We start from the raw sequence: 26,650 nt of genomic DNA, 5'->3' as shown, positions 1-26,650 counted from the left end.
GGTGATGGATGCTGCTTTCCTGCAACAGTGTTCTGTGCAGATGTGCTTAGTGGTGGGGAGGTCTTTACATGTGATGGATTGGGCCACGTCTGCTACTTTTTGTCGGCTTTTTCATTCAAGGGCATTGGTGTTTCCATACTAGGCCGTGATGCAACTAGTCAATATACTCTCCACCACACATCTATAGAAGTTTGTCAGTGTCTTAGGTGACATGTTTTCTGCCGTGCTTTCTCTGTTATGGCACTTGCATGCTGGACCCAGGACAGACCCACTGTAAAGATGACACTGAGGAATTTAAAGTTGCTGACTCTGTTCACCTCATATTCCCAGATGAGGACTGGCTCATGGATATCCGGTTTCCTCCTAAAGCCAGTAACCATCTCCATAGTCTTAATGTGGGAGGTGGTTGTTGTGGCACCATTCAGCCAAATTTTCAGTCTCCCACCTTGTATGCTGATGTCGTCGGGAAACTTAAATACGGCATTGGAGCTGTGCTTAGCCCCGCAGTCATAAATATAAAATGAGTAGAGCAGGGGTCTAAGCACATCGTCTTGTGGTGCACCTGTGCTGAGGGAGATTGTGGAGGAGATGTTGTTGCCCATCCGAACTGACTGGTGTCTGCAAGTGAGAAAATCAAGGATCCAGTCCAGTTGCACAAGGAGGTATTAAGGCCAAAGATTTGAAGCTTATTGATTAGTTTTGAAGGGTGATAGTATTGAATGGCAAGCTGTATTCATTCAATGAAGAGCATCCTGATGACTGCATCTTTGCTGTCCAGATGTTCCAGGATTCAGTGAAGAGTCAATGAAATGGCATTTGCTGTGGACCTGTTGTTATGATAGCAAAATTAGAGTGGATCCAAGTCGCTTCTCAGGCAGGAGTTGATATGTTTCATCACCAAACTCTCAAGGCATATCATCACAGTGGACTTGAGTGCTATTGGATGATAGTCATTGAAACAGGTTACCACATGTTTCTTAAGCACTGGATTAATTGAAACCTGCTTGAAGCAGGTGGATACCTCAGACTACCAAAGCAAAAGGTTAAAGATATAATTGAGCACTCCAGTCATTTGATCAGCATCGATGTTTAGTACTCTGCCAGGTACCCCTGCTGGGTCAGGTGCTTTCCATGGGTTCACCCTCCTAAAGAATGCTCTCATGTCAGCCACAGAGACTGAAAACACAGAGTCATTAGGGTTTGTGGGAGTTTGTGAAGGTGTCTCCATGTTTTGATAGTCAAAGCGAGCAAAAAAAGGCATTGAGTTTATCTTGGAGCAAAGCCTTGTCGCCTGTGTTGTCTGGTTTCACTTTGTAGAAGGAGATAGCATTCTTGCTATATTTCTTCAGTGATTCAGATTTGGTCTGGAATTGCCACTTTGCCTATGAGGTGGCTTTCCAACCTTCGTACCTGAACCTCTTGTTTTTAACTTGATTGTCAGACCTGAATGCCACTGATCTGGCCCTCAGCAGATTGCAGATCTCCTAGTTCATCCATGACTTCTGGTAGAGAAGACGCCAAATTATTTTGTGGGGGCACACTTGCCTGTGACTGTTTTTATAACGTCTGTGACAACCATGGTATTCGTTCAGATCCTCTAATGAGTCCTTGAATTGGTTAGATGCTGCAAGAATGCTTCATTTTTTATGTGTGAATTTGTAGGGAGATGGGAAGAGGTCTGTGAGAACCTCGAACAGCATGCATAAGCCATGGCCTATTTAAAAGCACTGTAAGAAATTTCCTCTCTTCGTGGATTATGATCTGTGGATTTCACCAGTGAAATATCTACAGCGTCTGGTGTACGTTTTTAGGACTGGGTCAGGAAGCAGAATTCTGGCCAGGATCATGATCTTGTTGACTGGTACAGCAGACCTGAAGGGCAGAATGGCCTACTCCTGTTTCTGTTAATGCTTTTATTTCACTCATGATTCCTTAAAATTTGCAATTTATAGTTTTTCTTCCTGAATCTGAAGCTGACATGCTATATATATTTTTAACGCATCACTTGTGCATGGAAGAGCATTCCATGGGTGTTTTGAGAAACCTGATTTAATTCATTCTTTTACATAATTTCAGTTAATAGTGCAAATAAGTAATGTGTAGTTCATAGAGCTGTTTCCCAATGGTTTCATGTTGCTGCTTCCTGTCAATTGAGAAAGAAATTGTTAATGGCTTTCTGTTTATTTTAAGCCACGTTGTTGAATGGTTTATGTAATTAGCTATCACAGTGACTGAATAAGATTAATCTTACAGTGGAGATGTAAACACATATAGTTTCTAGTTTGAACTAAGAGTGCCTAAATTGTTATAAATAGTATAAAAGTGTTTCATCATAATTACTTTTGTGTGAAGAATATATTAGAGCATAGAACACAGAACAGTACAGCATAGGAGCAGATTCTTTGGCCTACAGTGTTGTGCTGAACCAATTAAATTAGTAATCAGGTGGCCAACTAGACTAATTCCTCCTGCCTACACAACATCCACATCCTTCCATTTCTGTTATATTCATGTATCTATCAAAACATTTCCTACAAGTCCCGAATGTATTTGCCTCTACCACCACCCCAGGCAACTCATTTCAGGCACCTGCTACAGTGTGTGTGTATATTTAAAAAAAACAACAACAACTTGGCCCTCATCTTCCTGAATTTAACCCCTCTCACCTTAAGCGCGTGCCCTCTGGTATTAGACATTTCAATACTGGGAAAAAGATGCTGTCTGTCAACTCTATCTATGCCTCTCACAATCTTATAAACCTCCATCAGATCTCCCCCCAGAAGATCTCCCCCCAGACTCCACCACTCCAGAGAAAACAACCCAGGTTTGTCCAACCACTTGCTTTAGCACATACCTTCTAATCCAGGCAACATCCTGGTGAACCTCTTATGCACCCTTTCCAAAGAAACCCTGTCATCCTTCCTGTAATGGAGTGCCTAGAAATGTATGCAATACTCCAGATCCAGCCTAACTGGAGGTTGCTGTTAAGATGTCAAAGGCTAAAATCTAGAGCAATTAAATATTCACAGCCCAGTGAAACATAGTTATACAAAATGGAACAGTCACAACTGAAAGGAAGGTGAAATTCAGTTTATCTGTAAACAAAATACTCCGTGTTCTGAACGTTTTCTGTATTGAGAACTCCAGGCTATAGTGTTACAGTTAGGTACACATTGCTTCCATTTTCCTACAGTACTCCAAATGATCCACTCCTATTATGATATCTACACAGTTTATAATATGTAAATTCACTGTTTGTAAAACAAAATCTGAGTCAGGTAATCTGAAAACCAATCTTCTAGTTTCATCATCTACCTGGTTTGAAGGCAGTGGCTAAAGTATCATGTCATTTGCACAGAAAATGGTTCTGTACTTTGTCAAAACAGCGGTAAGTGCAGTCAGTGGATTCCATTGCACACACTTTTAAGCCACATGCATTATCTTTAGGAATAGTCATTCATCAGCAGTTGGGACCAGACTATTGTCATGCCCTTCTCATCCACTTTAAATGTTCCAGCGCATTTACTTCTGTTGTCGCTATTATCTAGTAGCATAGGTAACCAGAATTTTCATGATCTGTGAAATAAGAATAGCATTATGGCCCATTGATTCTATAAGTATATTTTTCCTTTCTGTGGCTGGGAAGACAAATAGTCAGTCATAGGCTTAACTTGTTTACAAATGATATGGTGTTCCACTCCTGCATACTCTCCAAGACCAGAACTGCTTGCTTCCCACCACATAACATCACCCATATCTATCTCAAGTTGTACCTTGGCCTTAGTTTATCTGCTGCTGAATCCCTCATCTATGCCATGTTAGTTGGTTACCGACTGTTACGCTGCTGGCATTTAGGGCAGCAATTAAGGTCCTCCATCTTTGTCGGTCCTCGGCAGTCTTCTCTGTTGTGGCCCATGTGTGGTTCAGGGGTCCTCATTTCTGCCTCTATGGTATGGCGCTAAGTTGTTTTTGGTCTCCTGCATTTCCGCCGTCCTTCAGAGCGTACATTCCAAAAACCAATTTTGGTGTTGATCTCAGGAGTGTTCAGGGCTTCCTTCATCATGCCAGCAGCTTCCTCTTGGTTTTCACTTCTGTCGTTCATGCAAATCTTGAGTGGAGGCTCAGGAATACTATCACACAGATAGAAAATTCTTCATTGCTGTTTCCGTAATTTTTTTTTTTTGACCAGTCAGGGTTGCTAGCCGAGTTGAACCACTGAACCTGAAGGACCGATGGACCATTCTTAGTCTGCCATCTACTCTTTGACCTGTTTGGCGTGGGGGTCCCTACCAAGAGCCAAAACATAAAGTTCTGACTCCAGTCATTGCAGCTCTCTGGGTCATTGAGACACACGAGCCTCCAAATCATATGACAAGGTTGTGGTCCTCTTGGAGGAATGCCTTTGTACCTCTTGACTAATACAAAGCTAATCTGGCCCCCATCCTCCTTTCACTCTGCATTTACTTGACTTCATCCAGGACTCTCTAAATTCAAAGTTTACTGTGTCCTTGATAGTAACTGCAGGGTTTCTATTGTTCTGTGCCTAAAGCCTTCAGATGTTTGGTTGTCTGAAACTCTGGCCTCGTGTTTATCCCAATTTTAATCCACCGACTAGAAGCTGTTGTCCTGTTTTTATATGGATCTCAAGGTTTAGAATTCTCTTCCCAAAACGCTGCTCCTTTAAAACTTAACTTGTTAACAAGGTGTTTTTTATTTTCTTTTCCAATCTTTTTGTTAAGTTTCAAAATTAATAAACATAATGATAATAGTAATGATACAAAGAGATGGGGATTACATTAATAACAGCTAACATGTACAAGCATAGATTCCAAGTGTCAAATATAGTTTAGTCTCCCAATCTCATAGCAACTGTGAAAAAGATATTTTATAAAGAGAAAAAAAACCCCTGAACTAAAGAAAATTAAACAAAAAAAACAAAGAATGGGCTGTCTTATTACAACGGCTGAAATTACTGTTTGTCGTTAACTTCACTCTTCTATACATTAACAAAAAAAATTATTACAAAAGATTTGGAAAGAGTCAACTTACATCATATGAAAATATTGAATAAATGGCCTCCAAGTCTCTCCAAATTTAACCAAAGAGTACCGCTCCTAATTTTTTTCCAAGATTGGGCATGCTATCGTTTGGGAAAACCATTGAAATGTAGGGGGATTGGAATCTTTCCATTTAAGTAAAATGGATATTCTAGCTATTAACGTAACAAATGCAATTAGACGACAAGCTGACGAGGATAAGGTGTTTTTTAAAGGTTCGAATACCCTTATATCACTGTATTGTCAGTGACCCAATATAAATGGCACTGTTGTTTTGTGTGATTTGCCCTTAACCTGACAATTTGGATTTGAGCCAATCTCTCTAAGACTTGAGTCAATTTTCCTTCTAATTTTTCCTTTTGTGTTGGTATCTTGATAATTATGTCACAAAGCTCCAGGAGTACAATGACTTTGCTATTGGTTGTGTAACCAAAGCAATATTGCAGTATAATTTTAGCCAGCTCATTACAGCAAAGATGTTGCTATCTATAGTACTATGGGAAGGAGTCTGAGATACAAATAGCACTTGTATATATCGCCAATATATAAATTGAAAGAGATTTGCATAATATTGCTATTTTTCAATACTGTATCAATGGTTTTTGTGAATTCCAGGTTTATTTTGATTACATGCGGAGCTGGATTCAGATGCTACAGCATTTACCTCAAGCCTCCCACAGTCTGAAGAATCTTCTAGAAATAGAATGGAATTTTACCAAAGAAATAACCCCTTGTATACGAGGAGGAGAAGCTCAAGCAGGAAAGCTCTTTTGGTAGGATCTGTGCGTTCAAAAGTAAATGCTGTTAACCATATTTGGAATGTAATATACCAAGTTCCATTTTTTTAATCAGAAATATTCCTGATGTTTGATTGTGTTTAGTGGAAAAAGTTGCATTGTTAGTATTTTTGTCAAACTGAAGATTATTTCTCCCCTGCTCAGAACACACAATATTCATGAAATTTAATCTTGTATCCTCTACAACAGCGGTCCCCAACCACCGGGCCGCAAAGCATGTGCTACCGGGCCGCGAGGAAACGGTATGAGTCAGCTGCACCTTTCCTCATTCCCTGTCACGCACTGTTGATTTGAACATAGGGTTGCCAACTGTCCCGTATTTGCCGGGACATCCCGTATATTGGGCTAAATTGGTTTGTCCCATACGGGACCGCCCTTGTCCTGTATTTCGCCTGCTAAGTAGAGCGTTCCTATGAAACCTTTCGTGCTGAGATGGCATAAAGCGAAGAAGCAATTACCGTTAATTTATATGGGGAAAATTTTTCAGCGTTCCCAGACCCAAAAAAAAACCTACCAAATCATACCAAATAACACACAAAACTGAAAATAACACTAATATATAGTAAAAGCAGGAATGAGATAAATACACAGCCTATATAAAGTAGAAATAATGTATGTACAGAATAGTTGGGAAGATTAAAGCAAAACCGATTTGTAGGGAAAAAAAAATTGGCAAGTACGTGCATGCGCACACAGGTGCCCTCGCAAGGCTTCATGGTCATGGTAGTCTTTCCTGGGGTAAACACAAGTGTCCCGGGATTTGACTGCTAATTTTGTCCCTTATTTGGGTGTGAGAAAGTTGGCAACCATAACTGTAAAAGACGTGTTGAGGTGAGTTTAACCCTACTTGAACACCCCCCCCGGTTGGCCGGTCCGCAAGAATCTTGTCAATATTAAACCGGTCCGTGGTGCAAAAGAAGTTGGGGACCCCTGCTCTACAAGATCTTTGCTGGTCTAAGACTATGGTGAAGGAATAAACACACTGTTTTGTGCTAAGAGATTTAGAAAGCCCTTACAGCATTGTAACTTGTTAACACCCAGTGACGAGGATGACCCTGTTCAAGGAAGGCAGTACATCAGTATTCCAGCTCAAACACAATCTTATAGTTAGCGCTAGTAGGCTGTGCTTATTGCTTCTGATTCTAATTTTGTGGTCTTGTTATGCTGTTAAGAATGATTTGTGCTGCTGGTTCCAGTTATCTTCAACTAGCTACTTACATGTGTGAATCTCTACACTGGGAATTGTCATTTTATTGTTCCATGTGAGGAAACAGAACCATGCTCGAATTTTGTGTGTGTGTGCGCGCACACGAGTATGCATATGTGTGAGAGAGAGAGAGAGAGAGAGAGAGAGAGAATGAGAGAGAATGAGAATGTGTCCCTGATGTGTCTTTGGATAGCAGTGGAGAGTAGGACCTCTCACTTTCTTGCTTCATCTGCCACACTGTCTGTCCAAGGATATGCACACTAATCACGTGGTCATCCATACTCAAAAGAGCATAGGTCATTAAAACCAGCGTCAGCCAGTTAAAGTTGAGTCCTGGGAGGAACTTGCAGCCAACCGTACCAAGTGGAGAAGCACCCTGAAACAACACTTTAAGTCAGGCGAGGAAAAATTCCTGAAAACGGCAGAGGACAAACAGATCCATAGAAAGGAATGCTGCAGCATCAGCAGAGCCTAGAACATTTAAAGATGTGACCTTTGCAACAGAGATTGTCACTGCCACTCTTGTATTGGTCTCATCAGCCACAGGCTGAGATAGCTAGTACGCAACACGCGTGGTTGACTTCAACCAACGGAGGACTGCAATGCCAGTTATCACGCTTCGGATCTTCCAAATTGTAGTCTCTCAGTTCTTTGAAGGCAGAGTTAGGACTCATACTCTTAAAGATGCGTGTGTTTCCTGGGTGAAGTGCTTTATTAGAATCTGTTTTAGGCTGGCTTATGTTAGTAGTCTGATGAGAGATCATCTACCTGAAGCCTTAAGTTTGTTTCTTTCTCTCCAGAGTCACTGTCTGAACTGCTGAATATTTCCAGAATTCTGTTTTTATTTCTACAAGTTATTTGATCCATCAAGTTTTCTTTTTGGTCTGTGATACAGAAATTATTTCTCATGGTGTCACTATCTCGTTCAATTTTGTGAAAAGAATTGACGACAGTCTATGACAGAAAATACTACAGCCTAATGGATGGAATGCAGCAGTTTAGTATTAAAATCGTCTGGATTGGATGATGCTTTCATTATACTTCCCACCTGTTAGTAAGTGAAAGACTACAAGTTTAACCTGTGACTGCAAGTTTTTCATTTAGAGATACAGTAGTGTAACAAGCCCTTCCAGCCCAGTGAGCCTGTGCTGGCCAGTTACACTTAGGTGACCAATTAACCAGCTTCCTTGGGATGTGGGAGGAAACCAGAGCACACAGAGGAACTCCGTGTAGTCACAATGTGAGAATACAGTCTCCGTACAGTGATGGAATTGAACCTGGGTCGCTAATGCTAGTAGAGTGGATAGCTTTAATGACTGTATGGCTGCGAGCAGTGAGTTTGTTCAGAGCTTGGTATTCAGTCCCTTTTCATGATGTTAGTTAATAGCCAGTACTTAATCAGGTCCCTTCAGGTAGTTGGACATTTATGTCAATCTTGGCATTGTGATTGATACTGAAAGAGTTTTAGGCTGCAAGAGGCCTGAAAGGAAATTATTAACATAAATTAAAATGGCTCGCAGATTGAGGAAGGCCAAGAAAATGATTTTGAGAATAATGAAATAAGGGAGAAGTTAAATATTTTACATCTACCTTCGTGGAAGAAGGCACAGAAAACCTTCCAGAAATAGTGAAGCAAAGTTGGTGTTGAATGAATGAGGTAGTGAACAAATTTAAAGCAACAATCTGCTGGAGGAACTCAGCAAGGCTGAGCAGTATCGGTGGGAGGAAAGATATTGTTAATGTTTTGGGTTGAAACACTGCATCGGGACTCAGATTGGAGAGGTGAGATGGCCAGCAGAGAGAGGAGGAATAGGAACGGCGAGAAAGGATTTCAAGGTGATTAGTGAAGTGGGGAGGAGTGTAAGATAACAAGCAACAGGTGCCGGATAGGGAAGGAGAGCAGCATGTAGTTGGAAGACTGTGGCAGATGAAATGAACAATAGTATTGGAGTAACTAATGGACTGAAAGCAATAAATCACCAGAAACCGATGACCTGAAGAGGTGGCGATAGAGATAGTAGATTCACTGTCATCTTCCAAACTTACAATTCCAGAAGATAGGAAGTATAACCCCACTATTTGAGAAAGGAAGGAAATGAAAATGGGGAATTATTAATCCAATGGCTTAGCATCAGTGATGGGAAAACTGCTAGGACCTATATTTAAGGATCTAATAAGGGTCATTTGGAAAACATTGATAGGGTTGGGCAGAGCAGTGTGATTTACGAAAGTTAAATTGTGTAAGAAGTCTGCTTTTGTTGAAATTGTAATCGCCAGAATAAAAGAAGCAGTGATCATGGGATCTGGACTTTGAAAAGGCCTTTAATATCCTACTGTGCTAGAAGTTATTGAACAAAATTAGGGCAGGTAGGATTGGGGATAATATACAGGATTGGTTAATGGGCTGAAAAGTGAATAAAGTTATGGGATTGGTTCTATGATACCCTTTTCCCCCAACCTTTATCGAATCATAATGGATTGCAAAGTGGTCTTGAGTACCTGCCTCGACAACGATGTGTGTGTGCTCTTTCCATACATGCACCACTTTGTATGTGGGAGCTCGTGAATTCGGTATGAGTGAAAGGGGTTGTAGAGTAAATGCATCTGGGGAATTTTAGTAACAGAACGGGATTATTTTGGCTGGAACACCAATGGGGACAATGCAGTGACATACTTTCTGTAAAATGCAGAGGCCTAGGTAAGGATCCTTGTTTGCCTTAATGACTATCGCCTGCTAACACCACATCAACAGTGATGAAATGCTTTGAGAGGTTGGTCATGACTAGCCTGAACTCCTGCCTCAGCAAGGACCTGGACCCATTGTAACTTACCTGTCGCCACAATAGGTCAGCAGCAGATGCAGTCTCAATGGCTCTTCACAGGGCCTTAAATCACCTGAACAATACACACACCCATGTCAAGATGCTGTTCATCGACTATAGTTCAGCATTTAACACCATCATTCCCACAATCCTGATTGAGAAGTTATAGAACCTGGGCTTCTGTACCTCCCTCTGCAGTAGGATCTTCGACTTCTGTGTGGATTGGTGATAATATCGCCTCCTCGCTGACGATCAACATTGGTGCACTTCGGTTGTGTGCTTAGCCCACTGCTGTATTCTCTCTATACCCATGACTATGTGGCTAGGCATAACTCTAATACCATCTATAAATTTGTTGATGATACAACCATTGTTGGTACAATCTCAGATGGAGATACAGGAGCGAAATATGCCAACTAGTGGAGTGGTGTTGGAGCAACAACCTTGCATTCAACGTCAGTAAGATGAAAGAGGCTGCTTGTGGACTTCAGGAAGGGTAAGACGAAGGAACACATACCAATCCTCATAGAGGGATCAGAAGTGGAGAGAGTGAGCAGTTTCAAGCTCCTGGGTGTCAAGATCACTGCGGATCTAACCTGGTCCCAATGTATCGATGCAGTTATAAAGGAGGCAAGACAGTGACTGTACTTCATTAAGAGTTTGAAGAGATTTGGTATGTCAACAAATACACCCAAAAACTTCTATAGATGAACCATGGAGAGCATTCTAAAGGCTGCATCATTGTCTGGTGTGGGGAGGGCTACAGCACAGGACTGAAAGAAGCTGCAGAGGGTTGTAAATTTAGTTGGTTCCATCTTGGGTACAAGCTTACAAAGTACCCAGTATATCTTCAAGGAGCGGTGTCTCAGCGTCCATTGTTAAGGGCCTCCAGTACCCAAGGCATGCCCTTTTCTTACTGTTACCATCAGGTAGGAGGTACAGAAGCCTGAAGGCGCACACTCAGCGATTCAGGAACAGCTTCTTCCCCTCTGCCATCCGATTCCTAAATGAGCATTGAACCCGTGAACACTACCTCACTTTTTTAATACATATTATTTCTGTTTTTGTATGATTTTTAATCTATTCAATATATGTATACTGTAATTGATTTACTTATTATTTTTCTATATAATGTATTGCATTGAACTGCTGCTGCTAAGTTAACAAATCTCACGACACATGCCAGTGATAATAAACCTGACTCTGATTCACTTGTAGAGAGATTGAGAATGAAGGAACATGTATTTAAGCTGACTTATGGGCCTCACTTTCTGAAAGAATGGTGAAGGCCAGAACTCCCACAGTATTTTAAGAATTATTTGGATAAGCACTTAGAAATGGGGAGGAGGATTAATGTGAAAAGCATCATTGTGGTCTGTATAGAAATGAAGTGGTCCATTGCTGTAATTATTTCTTCCTAACTATTACAATGCAGCCATTAAAATTTGAGCTTAGTGCTTGTTAAGTCCAAAATAACCTTATAGTTGGGAAATCCTCTGTTTTAGAAATGTACTTGTCATTAATGTTTGTATTAAAGATATTTCCTTATGGATATTTATTATTTGACTGATGTAGTCAGACATACAAGAATTTATCATTCAACAATATTGTTGACCTTTGCCCATTACTAAATTTTGAATTCTTTGATTATGTGGTAAAGGGACCTTTCAATAAGCAGTCATTATTACTGAATGCTTATTAGTTAAGATGTTGCTGACAGTGTTGGCTTGCAGCTGTGTACAAGAATTACTCCGTATACCAAGGACTAATTAACGTTACTGCATCTTTTAACAAATAAATGGTAAATTTGTATTTCTCTCTTTAGTGACATTGCTGGAATGCTGCTGAAGTCAACGGGAGAGTTCTTAGATTCTGGTCTCCAGCAAAGTTGTGATGAATTCTGGGCAAGTGCTGATGATAGTACAGCATCAGATGAAATCAGGTACTGCAAATGCTATCAGAAGCATTGAAAGTAGTATCATATTCTAATAATGTTCTATTATGTTGATCAGAAAATATTTGAGTGTATATGGATTGACGTCAAGCACAACTTGCATTGCTGTACAAATGGTAAGTATTTATACTGTGTTCTCTCATGGCTACTTTCAGCAGAAAGTGGTTGGTATATTGGTGATTTTTTTTTTCTCATGTATCAGGGTATGTTTAAAAATTTGTCTCTCATACCATTCATACAGTTCAATTCATTACAACAGTGCATTGAGGTAGTAGAAGGTAAATCAATAACAATGCAGAATAAAGTGTTACAGTTACAGAGAACATGCAAAATAGGTAGACAAGGTGTAGGTCATAACGAGGGAGGTTAAAGTCAAGAGTCTGTCATATCGTACTGGGGAACTGTTGAATAGTCATATAATGGTGGGATCGAAGCTACTTTGAGTCTGATGATACATGCTGTCAAGTTTTTGTATTGTCCGCTTGGGGGTGGGGAAGAAGAGTAGGGTATGTGGCGTCTTTGATCATGCTGGCTGCTTTACTTGAGGTAGCAAATGTAGATGGAAGTTCATGGTGGGAAGACTGGTTTCTGTGGTGAACTGAGCCGGGTCTGCAACTCCCTTGGCTCCTTGTGGTCACAGGAGGATTAATTGACATACCAGGCTGTGATGCATCTGAATAGGATGCTTTTTATGGTGCATTGATAAAAATTGGTGAGGGTCAAAGGGGTGATGCCAAATTTCTTTCGCATCCTGAGGATGTAGAGGTACCGATGAGCTCTTTTAGCTGCAGCTTCTGTGTGTTTGGATGAAGACAGGCTGTTGATGATGTTCTCATCCCTCTTGACCTTAGCACTATCGATGTAAACAAAAGCATGTGCACTATCCCACTTCCTGAAGTCAATAACCAACTTTTTTGTTTGCTGACATCGAGGGAAAGTTTGCCGTGGCCTCAAGTCACTGGGCTCTCTGTCTCTTCCCTGTACTCCAATTCATCGTTATTTGAGATGTGCAACACTATGGTGGTGTCATCTATAAACTTGTGGAGTCGGAGCAGAATCTGGCCACGCAGTGTGAGTATATAGAGCGGAGTAGGGGGCTGAGGATACAACCTTGTGGGGCACCAGTGTTTAGAATCATCATCGCAGAGGTGTTGCTGCCTGTTCTTATTGATTGTGGCCTGTTAGTCAGTTGCAGAAGATGTTGAGCCCCAGGTTTAGGAGTCTTGAGATGAGGTTGCATGGAATTTTAATATTGAAGGCAGAACGCCATTGAGAAAAGTATAAAAGATGTTAATCCCTTCCAAGAATAGCGATGATGTGTTGGATGGGATGAGAGGGAAGGACAGTGGGGAATACAAGAAAAGGATACAAGATTAATTTCAATAAAAACTACAGAATGCAGGTTGCATGAAAACAATAGATTGGCCAGCAGTTTCCCATTTTAAATAGAGTGCAAATACACAGGTGCACTGTGTTACTGACTCTGCTTACTCACTTCATAATTTTGCACTGAAGTTCCTCTTTTCAGTCTTCAGTGGCCAGGTGGTTTATTTATCTTTACAGTAGCAGTTTATTTTTCCTTTTCTATCAAAGTACTCGTTGATTGATTAAATTGGTTTATTATTGTCATATGTGCTGAGGTACAGTGAAAAAAAATGTTTTGCATCTATATGGATCATTTCACAACAACAAGAGGTATATTGAGGTAGAACAAGGCAAAAGCAATAACAATGCAGAATGTAGTTTACAGACAAAGTGCAGTGCAGGTAGACAGTAGGGTACATTGGCCATGGTCAGGCAGCTTTTGTGGTCAAGAGTTGATCAGTGGGATAGAAGCTGTTCTTGATACTGGCACTGTGTGCCTTAAGCCCTTGTATTGTCTTACTAATGGAAGGGGAAGGAAGAGAGATGTCTGGTGTGGGAAACTTCGATTGTATTGGCTGCTTTTCCAGGACATTGAGTAGTATAGGCAGAATCCATGGGGAAGGGAGGTGGGACTGGTTTTCATGTTGGATTTAACTGTGTCCACAGCTCTCTGCAATTTCTTGTGGCCTTTTGCAGAACAGTTGCCATACCAAGCCATGATGTATCTAGATAGAATGCCTTTCTTGCTGCATCGATTAAAAGCAGGTGAGGGTCAAAGGAACGAGCTGAATTTCCTCAGTTTTCTGAAGATGGCGAGGCACTGGTGTGGTTGCTTAGCTGTGGCATCAATGTGGGAGGACCAGGACAAGCTTAAGCATGAAAAATTGGTTTTTATAAAAACCCATATGATTGGAGCAGTTAAATGGGCAAAAGGTACACTAATGTGCAAAGGTCTTGGGCACATTTCCAAAGCTTGGGTGCCTAAGATTTTTGCACAGTACTTTAGTAATTTTATGTATTGCACTGTACTGCTGCCACCAAAAAAAAACAAATTTCATGGAGTATGTGAGTAATGATGAGCCTGATTCTGATATGGGTCTCTATTGGGGATTGAGAATGGAAGGGGACAGGGAGAGGGGAATCATGATTAGGAAAAAGGGAATGGAGAGAAAAGGGAGGGGGATGTGCCAGAGAGATATTGTGTAATGATCAATAAACCAGTTGTTTGGAATCAAATGACCTTGTCTGGTGCCTCAGAGCTGGGTGTGTCTGCACCCGTGCTGGCACTGCCTTGCTGCCACCTGTCCCACACCTTTCCTGTGGCGCTCCACCCTCACCACTCCCAACATCCTTTGATTCCGCCAGATTTACAAGCTCACTTCCTGCTCCACGTTGACAAATACACTATTTATTGTGAAAAAGTCTTGGGCACCCTCGCTACATACAAGTACCAAAGACTTAAGACCTTTGCACATTATTGTTAAATTAATCAGTACAGTAATCATTTAGTAGTATACTTTGAAGGTTGTCAAAGTAAATTTATTATCAAAGTACCTATATGTCACCATATAGTACCCTGAGATGTATTTTCTTGCAAGCACTTACTGGAAAATAAAGAAATACAATAGGATTTATGAAAAACTATACATAAAGACAAACAACTAATGATCAAAAGAAGACAAATTTTGCAAAAATAAATATATATTGAGAACATGAATTGCAGAATCCTCGAAAGTGAGGCAATAGGTTGTGGAATCAATTCAGAATTGAGATGAGTGAAGTTATGCACGTTGGTTCAAGGGCCTGATGGCTGTAGGGTATTAACTGTTCCTGAACCTGGTGGCGTGGAACCTAAGGCTCCTGTACCATCTCCTTGATGATAGTGAGAAAAGAGCATGGTCTGGACAGTGAGGGTCCTTGATGATGGAATGGGGCAAGGTCAAGTGGCTGTCATGAATCAGATGTTTGCTGTTTCGCTCACTTTCAAGTGCAACACTCAAGAAGTGCAGCACTTTATATCGGGCCACAGGATGTAAAATGTCAAGCAGCACTACAAGAAGAAAAGCTGGGAGTTCCCTTGATATTTTGGTTAATAGTCTTTTCTCAGGTCAGCTCTGTGAAATGGATTACCTGGTTTCTGTCACGTTGCTGCTGTGGCATTTTGCTGTATGTAGTTTGGTTGCTGTGTTTCCTACTTTCCAACAATGGCTACATTTCAGAAGTATTAAAATGACCATGAATTGCATTGGAACACAAGGCAATGAAAGTTGTTGTAGAAATGCAAGAGTGTTTTGTATGCCTTCATTTTTGTTCAAGGAGTAACTTGTACATAATAGATTAGCACCACCTCATACTTGTCTCAATTTTCCAAGTCAGTTTGATATCTGATTTTCCTGAGCAAATGTATCTTGTGTAATTGTCCAAGATATAAGTTTAAATCTAAGTAGTATCATTTCATACTATTTGCACAAGATTTTGGTTAATTGTTTGGCATCAACACTATTATAACTGGTTCAGTGGTAAACCAGGTAACAAAACATCGACCAGTGACTATTTTGTCTCCAACCATTCATTTGTATAGTTTGGTAAATTTGTAAAGAGCAAAAAGAATAAAAGTGCTACAACAAAAAAAATTACCAAAATCTTTTTGTGACTAACATTTCACGGTATCTGGACATTGATGCTCATGATCATTAAAGGCATCAAAGATACAGAGAGACACAGGAGAACGGGGTTGAGAAGGGCACTGCAGAGCAGACCTGAATAGCTAATTCTGCCACTGTCATACGGAGTAAGGCGTTTAGGTGAGATAAGAAATTCCTTCACTCACAGGGTTGTAAGTCGGTGGAATTCTCTACTACAGAGGGAAAGTCACTGAACATGAGTCAATCATATTCTAGGTACAAAAAGCATCACAGTTTGTCATGACTGTAAGAGTATGCTGTTAAGGTGGAGGATTGGCCCTGGTATATTGAATGGTAGAGCAGACCTCTGCTTCTATTATCTAAGTTTCTTAATCAGCTTGTCATTTCTAATATTGCCAGAACTTTTTGGTGCAACACAACATTGAGTTGCTTTGAGCCATTTGTGTTTGGGTGTTGGAGTTTGCAATTTTGCAGGCTAAATAGTTCCAAATTTACCCATACTTACGGTGAGTACTGTTTTATAATTATTTCCTGTTATTACATGTATATTTATTTATACAGGCAGATAATCTACTATACTATTTCAGATTTGCAGTCTTGATGGATGAATGCTAATTCACCATTATTCTTTCTGGAGTATTTTGGAAGACCAGATATCTTCTGCAAACTAGTTAATTATTACTCTGAAACTGTCTCTTCCTCTTGCTTCATTATGAACAATGTCGACAATAACCGAAGGAAGAACTTCCGAAAATGCACAATAGGAAGAGAGGAGGAGAAGAATTGTTAACGGGATCTATGTAAAATGAACCATTAATTTGGGGTGTGAAAGTTCCTCTTTTAAAAAAATGTTTAAAGAAAAGTTTAATCTATATGTACTTATTTAATTGGTCCCTGATTCCTTTGGGAAGTTCTTTCCTTCACTTTTTTCCTATCAATAAACCACAGGAAAGGAAGTCGTGGATTTTTCCCCATTTTTCCTGACTAACATTTTGTGTGGGATCCTTTCTAAAATGCTGAATTTGTGATGTAACTGTCTTCACAGGAGGTCCATCATAGAGACCAGTCGTGCACTTAAGGAGCTCTTCCATGAAGCTCGGGAGAGAGCGTCCAAGGCTTTGGGTTTTGCTAAGATGCTGAGAAAGGTAACGTGTACACGGGCTGTGGCATGAATCACGTAAATGTACATAAAGCTGTGTAGTAAAATGCTGTGTTACTTTCAGGCAGTAAGAAAATATTGTTTCAAATATAAAATGGTTTTTCTTTTGATCTAGGACCTAGAAATAGCAGCTGAATTTACTTTGTCGGCTCCTGTTCTGGATTTTTTAGAAGCTCTTAAGATGAAAAAATATGTTAAGGTAAATATTCCATTTTATTGTCTTTATCATTTACCGTACTGAAACTCCTGATGTGATTTATTTCTTAGAGCATTCATTTGATGTGTTGCTAAGAAGTCAGAAGGCAAGGGAAAGGTTATTCCCTAATTTTAGTTGAGACCTTTAAAATCATAATCATGGGAAATTTCTGATTTTGGTATTATTTGTTCAATAATCTTTGCTTAATTTGCATTAAATATTGGATTCATTTATGCAAAGGTGATAAATTATTCATTACAACTTCAAGATTTTAGAGGTAAATACTTAGTTTTATGCAGTAATTGTTCTTTAATATGAATTCAAAATGATTGATTCAATATAAAGTCATTGAGTCAATAACACACCATGCCTGCATGCCTGCGTAGAATGGCACAGGAACAGACCTTTCAATCCACACAGACATCAAGTACCCATTTAAAACCTTGGCAATTCAAGTGCTTGTCCAGATGCTTTTCTGATATTGTGCCTCCCACACCACCTTGGACAGTGTGCATCAGATTGTGGATAAAAATTTTCCTTCGATTCCATCTAGCACTCTTACTAGCAGAAACAAACTTCCATCTAACAGAAACAAAAGAGACTGTGAAGTATTTTGTAAACAGTGAGCGATGCAAATGGGGTATTCAGAGGGAACCACATGGCTGGACACAAGTCGACATGCAGGCACAGCAGTTAATTAGGAAGAAGTATGTGTAAATTGATGACTGCAAGAGAATTTGAGAATGAGTATAAAGCGACATTTATACAGGGTCCTGGAATTTGTACTTGTCAAGCTTCTTTGATTAGGGAATGGATACTCAGAGGTTGACTAAATTGATTCTTGGGATGAGGAATCACAAGCAGACCAGATCCTTCTCTTTTGCACATCACAATTTTAAAGTCCTTGACAGAGTAGATGTGTTTTGCCTGAAGATCAAATATATATCTCATGTGCCGAAACCTAAAATAAAAACAGAAAATTCTGCAAGTACCCAGTTGATCAGGCTCCCTCTGTGAGAAGAGAAAGAGAATGATGTTTCAGGTCAAAGCCCTTCGTCAGAACGAACGTCAGATCATCAAGCTGACGAAAAGTCTTTGACCTGAAGCTTTAACACTGTGTTCTTCCCACAGATGCAGCCTGATCTGCTGGACATGCATTCCAGAAATTTTTATTTGTAATGTTTTCTTTGGCTAAATTGTCAAGAGCTTGAGATCTCGAAATGAGAGACTGGCACTTGACTACAGTGAGAAGGAATTTCTTTGTTCAGATGATAGTGGATCTTTGGAATTGTGGAGGCTTAAACACTGACTCTGTTCAGGACAGAAATAGATTTTTAGATATCAAGGGGACCTGAGGGATTTGGTGGAAGAGCATGTAAATGCCATCGAGGTGAAAGAACAACAATGATCTTATTTAAAGGTGGTATAGTTAGGGGAATGGACTACTCCAGCTTTATGTTCTTATGAAGAATATTTTTTAAAAAATCACATAGGTTTACAAAAGTTTCAAAAAAATTTGTTTGTCTCAAGGCCAGCATTACTGAAGCTAGATTTTTATTCCAGATTAATTATTTGAATCAGGCTTCAGGCATGTGTGTCTGGATCTTGGCTACATGATCCTAGTGCAGTAACTTAACCACTGTGCCACTATACTATCTAACTTTAGTTGCAGAGCATCAGGGAGCAGACGTGAGTGCAGTCGCTATTAAGCAGGTGCTTGGGAAGCTGGGACGGTTAAATGGTATTGAAGTGTCTTGAACCAGATGGACTATAAGAGATAGTGGAGGCATTAGTAGTGACCTTTCAAGAATCACTAGATTCTAGAATGGTTCTGCAGGACTGGAAAACTGCAAATGTCTCTCCACTCTCTAAGAAGGGAGGGAGGCAAAGGGCAGAAAATTATAGTTAAACTGATTTCAGTGGTTGGCAAAAGGAGTCCATTATTAAGGATAAAGTTTTGGGGTACTTGGAGGCACATGATAAAATAAGCAAAAGTCAGCATTGTTTCCTTAAGGGAAAATCTCCCCAACAAATCTGTTGGAATTCTTTGAGGAAATAAGAAGCAGGATTGACAAAGGAGAATCGGTGGATGTTGTGTACTTGGCTTTTCGGAAGGTCTTTGACTAGGTGGCACACATGAGACTGCTAAACAAGGTAAAGCCCATGGTATTACAGGAAAGATACTGGCATGGACAGGAGATTGGCTGACTGACAGAAGGCAAGGAATGGGAATAAAGGGGACCTTCTCCGGCTGGCTGCCAATGTCTAGTGCTGTTCTGCAGGGATCCGTTTTCAGACTGCTTCTTTTCGTGTTATACAGTAGGTCAATGATTTGAATGATGGAATTGATGGTTTTCTGAGCAGGTTTGTGAATGATATAAAAATAGTTGGAAGCGCAGGTAGCGTTGAAGAAGCAGGGAGTCTGCAGAAGGACCCAGACAGATTTGGGAGAATGGGAAGATGGAATACAGTGATGGGAAGGGTATGGTCATGCACTTTGGTTAAAGGAATAAAGGTAGAGACCTTTCTAAACAGGGAGTTAGTTCAGAAATTGGAGGTGCAAAGAGACTTAGGGGTCCCAATGCAGGATTCCCTAAAGGTTAATTTGCAGTTTGAGTCAGTAATAAGGAAAGCAACTGAAATGCTAGCGTTCATTTTGAGAGGACTAGAATATAAGAGCTACCATGTAATGTTGAGGATTTATAAGGCATTGTTTGACCACATTTGGGGTATTGTGTGATATTTTGAGCCTCTTACCACAGAAAGAGGTCATTTTAATGTGCTGGCTTTGCAGAGGGTCCAGAGGAAGTTCACTAGAATGATCCTGAGAACAAAAGAGTTAATATATGAGGAGTCAAACATGAGGAATTCTGCAGATGCTGGAAATTCAAGCAACACACATCAAAGTTGCTGGTGAACACAGCAGGCCAGGCAGCATCTGTAGGAAGAGGTACAGTTGACGTTTCAGGCCGAGACCCTTTGTCAGGACTAACAAAGGGTCTCGGCCTGAAACGTCGACTGTACCTCTTCCTGGAGCTGCTGCCTGGCCAGCTGCGTTCACCAGCAACTTTAATATAGGAGGAGTGTTTGATGCCTCTGAGCCTAAACATGTTGGAGTTTAGAAGAATAGTGGGGGGGGGGGGGTATATCTCAGTGAAGCCTGTCAGATATTGAAAAGCCTCGATAATGTAGGTGCTGAGAGGATATTTTGAATATTGGGGGAGTCTAGGACCAGAGGGCACAGCCTGAGAATAGAAGGACATCCCTTTAGAACAGAGATAAGGAAAAAAATTGTCATCCAGACTGTGGTGGATCTGTGGAATTTATTGGATCAGACAGCTGTGGAGGTCAAGCCAAGCAGAGATTGTTAGGTTCTTAATTAGTAAGGGTGTCAAAGGTTACAGGGAGAAAGCAGGAGAATAGGGTTCTTAGGGATAATAAATCAGCCAAGATCGAATGGCAGAGCAGATTCAGTGAGCTGAATGGCCTAATTCTACTCCTAAGTCCTTTGGTGTTGATTTGCAATTTTGAAAATATAACACATTTCAGGTGTCTGACAGTATGTTTTGACAAGTACTTTAATTGTCATCATTAAGCGGCTATGTGAGGGAAAGAATAACAATGAATAAAAGTTTTGCAGCATCTCTAGTGCGTTGAACTCTAAATGTGTGTAGAACATTGTGGCAGATCTTTGCTGTTTAATGATCCTGAAGTCCAGTGGGAGTCGGCAGTGGCACCTTCCACTGTGTCATTGGTGAACTCTAGGAGACCAACAAAGTAGCACAAACTTTTGCAGATATCGCAGCCCACAGGGAAGTCTGCTCACTGAGTGAATGCAGGGTTAAGTACGGTTCAGCTGGACAACGTACTTGCAATAATGAATTATCAAAATATTCTTTCTCACATCTGAAATTTGCTACACTTGCAAAATCAGTGATCAAACTTGAATTGGTAGTGCAGTGGTACAGTGGTTTGAATTCCACCATGTTACAGAAATGATCCTTTCTGTCATCCTCGCCTGCACGGACAATCAAATTCTCATTTGTGCTAATCCTGCACTGTTTCCATGTTATTCTTCCCACCTTCCCTTCATCTTCTGCCAGGTTCTTGATGGGCGCAAATTGCAGAGGATAATTAACTTAGAGATTGTTGTATCTCTAGATTGGGAGGGAATGGAAACTCTACGTAGAGTTACAGGTCAGAATTGAACCCAGATTACTGAAGCAGCAGATTCAACCAGTGCAGGTGCTTCCAGCATGGTCCCACCTGCTGTCGGCCAGCAGGAGCCTGGCTCCTAATAGCCAGGCATTGTCTGCACATGGTAGTTTGGTACATTGCTTCTCTCCATGCACTTGGCTAGCTGCACTGAAACAAGGTTTTTTTCAGCTGGTGAGAGCCAACCTCCTGACCGTTACTTATCAAGATTGTCAACAGACAATTAAATGAAAATTAAAATATTAAAAACATTCACATGCCCCTAAAAGGTTAAATATGGTCAAGATGACCAAAGTAAATCACACTTTTTGCATCAGCTTGTTTGATCAAATTTTATGAATACTTGTTTCAGTTGTTCCAGAATTTTGGTAATAAGAAAGATATATATAATCTTTTCAGAAAATATTTGTTCCCACTGATTTGATAGTTGCACTGCTTTGAGCCTGACCTTTTATGGTTCTGGATTATGCTTGGGTACCAGAACTAATTGCTTAAACGGATCAGTCAGAATTAATACTTTTTTGGAACTTTACATGTGTGACCTTGGGTCCCACCACTCCATGCCAATTTTCTCCTTTTTTTTGGACTTGAAATGCTAGTGACGAATCCATAGTGAGTAGTTTTAGTCCTGGTAATGTCCTGACACAGTCTTGTAATACCTTTTCCTTTTCTCCATTTCCTCCCCAAAAATGCTTCATGAATTCATTATTGTAGATTCCCTCCACCCATCCACTTGCTGATATCCTTATTCCCTTGCTTTCCAACACTTTCTTTAGAGTCGCAACTAATCCTGGACGTACTAATTCTTGATTTCTCTGTAGTCCAAAAATATATCTTTCTCAACCTTGAACCAGTTTTTTTTGGGGGGTAAAGAGTGCTGAAGATTCGCATTCTCTGGAAGAAGTGTTTCTTCTTGGTCGTTTTGAGAATTCACAATCTGATTCTGTCCCTCATTGGTAGAGCCATCATCTCAGTGTTTGGTGTTGTGGAGTCAGTTTGCAGTTGGAAAGTTATACTTGTAAACATCAGCAGAATTTTTTGAACTATCAGGTTGTAGAATCATACAGTGATTGGTTGGAAAGTGGGATTAATCTGTGCATTGTTCAAAGACAGCAAGAAAGCCTTCATTTGCAAGGGGTGATCAGGTAGAGAGGAGGCAGAATCAAAAGGCACATACATAAAAGGCAGAATAAGAAACGAGTCCAACAAAGGAATTCCACCATTTGAAAACTCAATCTACAGCGACAGCTCTACAGTGTGAAAAGAGATTGTGGGCTGTAAATTACGGAAAATTGCTCTCTTATAAGAAAAAGAACAAAGGTTGTAAATGCTCAGTTATAAGGTATTTAAATGTGCTCTGATAGAAAAGTTTTTAAGCTTTAATTAACATGATTTTAAGGGTAAAATGGATAGAAGTAGCCTCAATCTATAAACTCATGCATAATTCAAGGAAAGTCATTTTATTTTTGGCTTAAAAAATTCTCCTTTGGGATTAGTTAGCATACCACTGGTGTTTTTGAGTCTTTTGATTAACAAGTTATGGTTATATGTGACGGTGATATGTGAAATAATAAATTCTAGACCCTGAAGAAATAAATTATAGATTAGAGAGAAACTGTTTAAGAAGAAATTGAATTTGAAGTAGTCTATTGAGCTTTTTCCACCCTTCATTAAGATCCAAGCCATTCTTCTATTTCAGAACTGTTTTTAACCACTATCCCCATGTCCCTTGTTTCCCTTAACATCCAGAAAACCATTACCGTTTGTTTTATTTGTTATTATTTAGTGATACAGCATGGTAACAGGCCCTTCCAGCCCAATGAACCCACACCACCCTTTTAGAGCCATGTGACCAATAACTTATTAACTGGTATGTCTTTTGTTTTTGGAAGAAAACTGGAGCACCCGGATTAAATCCACATGGTCGTGGAAAGAATGTCCAGACTCCTTACAGGTCGCTGGCACTGTAAAGCATTCCACTAACCACTACACTACCGTGCTATAGTGAACTCAATAACTGAACTTCACTCTGGGGTAGAGAATTCCAAAGGTTCACCTCTCTCTGCATGAAGATGTTTTATTTTCACACTAAGACTCTACCTCTCTCTGAGTCTGATATTTATTTGAACAGTGAGGTGCTGATGAGGTGCTGTTAAGCAACTGACTTGGCATACCTTTCCCTCTCAGGTTCTCATTCCAGGACTGGAGGACCTGCATATTTTTGTTGCTTATGATCTCGCAGAGCGGAAGTCTCAGATACTCCAACTGCTCAGTGCAACAGCTGGCAAGGAATGTTCAAACGAATCCGATGAATCAGTGGATGAAGCGTACCTGCTCCTCATCAAAGATGATCTGGACAACAAAGGGCAGGAAGATGCCTGGAAATTGTGGGCGGGCCAGTCCATCAAAGTGCTGCCCCAGGTAGAAACTGTGGATACATTGAGAAGCATGCAGGTAAGCAACAGTAGGGTATTGTTCATAAAGAGTTAACCTCAAGAAGCAATTGATAACAGTATGCAATAACAACTTGCATTTATTTAGCAACTTTCCCATGGGGAAAATGTCTCACAGGCATAACGGCATTAATCAGTGGGAAAATATGGAGAAAGCAATGTAGTAATCACAAGGACAGGAGTGGGTCATCAAGACTGTCTAGACTGCCGTGCCATTCAGTATGTCATCTGGGCTAATTTATGTTGGCCTCAAGACTTCTTCCCTACAAGTTCCTCATAACCCTCAATTCAGTCAATGATCTTTCAAATATTTATTGATCTTCACCTTAGATATATTTAATGATCCAGCTATCAGAAACAGAGAATTCAAGCGATTCCCTTGGAGAAGAAATTTCTGTGTACCTCAGTTTATTAAATGACTCGTCTCACATTTTGTAACTTCTTATCTGTGACTGTCCCAAAAGAAGAACACCTCTACATTTATCATGATAATCCCCACAGGATTTTATTTGTTTGAATAAGGGCATCCTTTATTCTTCTGCACTGCAATACAGACCCAAACTGTTCAATCTCTCCTGATAGGACAACCCTCTCCTCTTGGGAGTTAGCCTGGTGAATTTCCTTTGAACTGTCTTCAGTGTTACTATATCTTTTTTTAGGTAAGGGGTCAAAAATATGTGTGGTATTCTCCGTGAAATGTTTACTCTGCTTTTGTAGTCTTCTAATGGCTTCTTAGTTGATGGTGAATAACTAGCCTCTGCAATCTGCTAACATAACCCTAATATGTTGGTTGGTTGGATGATGTTTTATCAATCGTGTAACATAGCGTGCCACATTAGTGGCCATATATTGGATTTTAATAAACTGTCACTACCTAATCTACAGAATTATTTTTTGAAAAATGAGCTTGCTTTTCCTCAGATTCGGAATTTATTGCTGGTTGTGATGCAATCTTCTCATCTTGTAAATCAACGCAAGACCTTTCAACAGTCCATAGAAAATCTAATCTCACTGCACTGTGAACAGACGTCCAGCCAACCAGTCATAGCCAAAGCTCTGGAGCAGCTGAAGGTATATTCTGTCTTATTCAGTTTATTTCTACAGCTGTGCTTTAAAACTGTGTAATTAGGAACACACCTCAATGCAAGTTCAATAATTTGAGGTGATTCAGTGCTGCTTAGTGGAGCATGGCTTTTAATCTTGTCCCCTTTTACAAGGCTGAAGTGAACATCGGTCATCTTGTTGTTATTTCAGGTTATCAAGTTTGTTCAAAGTCTTCTGAAGTTGTTTTTTTTTTAATCCTTACTCTGTTCTTGAGATCAGCAGTAAATATAGTCCCCATTAGAAGCAAGTCTGTAAGAAATTGATTACAGGGCCAGAAATAGGGGTGGTGCTGTTGTATTGAAATCCCAGCTAAACAAAATATAGGTGCCTTACAGCTGAAACACTTGGACCTTGCAGATGCATTGACATTTTAATTATTTTTTAAGGTAGTGAAGTTGAACTGAATTTTGGTGCATAGTTTTGCTGATTTTTTTAATATATACACAGTGGCCACATTATTAGGTACACCGTACACCTCATTAATGCAAATTTCTAATTAGCTAATCATGTGGCAACAACTCTATGCATAAAAGCATGCTGATATGGTCAAGCGGTTCAGTTGTTGTTCAGACCAAACATCAGAATGAGGAAAAAAGTGTGAACAAAGTAACCTTCACCATGCAATGATTATTGGTGCCAGACGGGGTGGTTTGAGTATCTCAGAAACTGCTTATCTCCTGAAATTTTCACACACACACACACACACACACACCAGAGTTTACAGAGAATGGTCTGAAAAAACAAAAAAAAAATCCAATGTGTGGCAGTACTGTGGGCAAAAGCGCACTGTGCAGATGAGTGTTTCTGAACTCACAAACCTTGAAGTGGGTGGGCTGCAGCAGCAGGAGGCCATACTGGGTTCACTCCTGTAGCCACTTTATTGGGTATGTATACTCCTGTATCTAATAAAGTAGACAGTGAGTGTATGTTTGATAAAGCTGTTCCTTTCTGCACAAATTCATAACTCAGGATGTCCTCCTCAGTAGGATGTTGTTACTTGTGATGCACAGATGATCTAACATTGGATTACAGATGTAAAACCATTTCAATGTGACACGCAAACATGTTTATCAAATACTTAAGCAGTGGATAATTTGGTAAAATACAGTCATTTTAGTTTTCTATGGTTAGACCTGGCCTTGACTGAAAAATTTGGAAAGCTCAATATCCTTATGGGAATTATTCTCATGCACACAATCTTTACTAATCACATTATTGTAAATAAAACCTTAGAACTGAGTTCCCACAAAACACCAGATGTAAGTTGTTTATTAGCTTATTGCCTCATTCTCACTTTTGTGAAGCTTCTTGTGACTATCTCATTTCACAAAGTGATTGCCAAAGTACATTATCGTGCTTTTATCACACAGCTTCAAGGTTCAAGTTTGGCATTTCCACTGCACAAGTGTAAAGGAGAATGAAACAGTTGTTACTTAAGTTTCAATGCAGCACAAAAATAATACACAATAATGAACACAATAATAAAAAAGTACAATAAGTAAAAATACATAAAATAACTTACATACATTGATTATATGTCCATAGAGTGATGCTAGGTACAGGAGTGATTTGGACAGGAAATGTTAAAGTGGTGGTGATGTGAAGGGTTAGTGAGGGGAAATGTTGATCAGCCTTACTACTTGGGGAAAATTTTTGAGTCTAGTGGTCATAGTGTG

General features: G+C 40.0%; 1 protein-coding gene across 4 annotated transcripts in view; it reads left to right on the top strand.

The window, feature by feature from the left end:
- Positions 1-26,650, top strand: part of map3k4 (mitogen-activated protein kinase kinase kinase 4) — a 217,038-nt gene that overhangs the window by 137,984 nt on the left and 52,404 nt on the right. For 3 of the 4 annotated variants that reach the window (XM_072265759.1, XM_072265758.1, XM_072265761.1), the window contains exons 6-11: positions 5,673-5,830; positions 11,709-11,825; positions 16,893-16,992; positions 17,122-17,205; positions 23,605-23,871; positions 24,792-24,941. In XM_072265759.1, the coding sequence (XP_072121860.1) occupies positions 5,673-5,830; positions 11,709-11,825; positions 16,893-16,992; positions 17,122-17,205; positions 23,605-23,871; positions 24,792-24,941 (876 nt within the window). The remainder of the gene's footprint in view (positions 1-5,672; positions 5,831-11,708; positions 11,826-16,892; positions 16,993-17,121; positions 17,206-23,604; positions 23,872-24,791; positions 24,942-26,650) is intronic. The other variant, XM_072265760.1, reaches the window with a different exon arrangement.

This window comes from Mobula birostris, chromosome 8, assembly GCF_030028105.1.
Source record: "Mobula birostris isolate sMobBir1 chromosome 8, sMobBir1.hap1, whole genome shotgun sequence".
In the NCBI taxonomy this organism is placed as follows: domain Eukaryota; kingdom Metazoa; phylum Chordata; class Chondrichthyes; order Myliobatiformes; family Myliobatidae; genus Mobula; species Mobula birostris.
The sequence above is the reverse complement of the archived record's forward strand: the minus strand, read 5'-3'. Positions and strand labels throughout refer to the sequence as shown.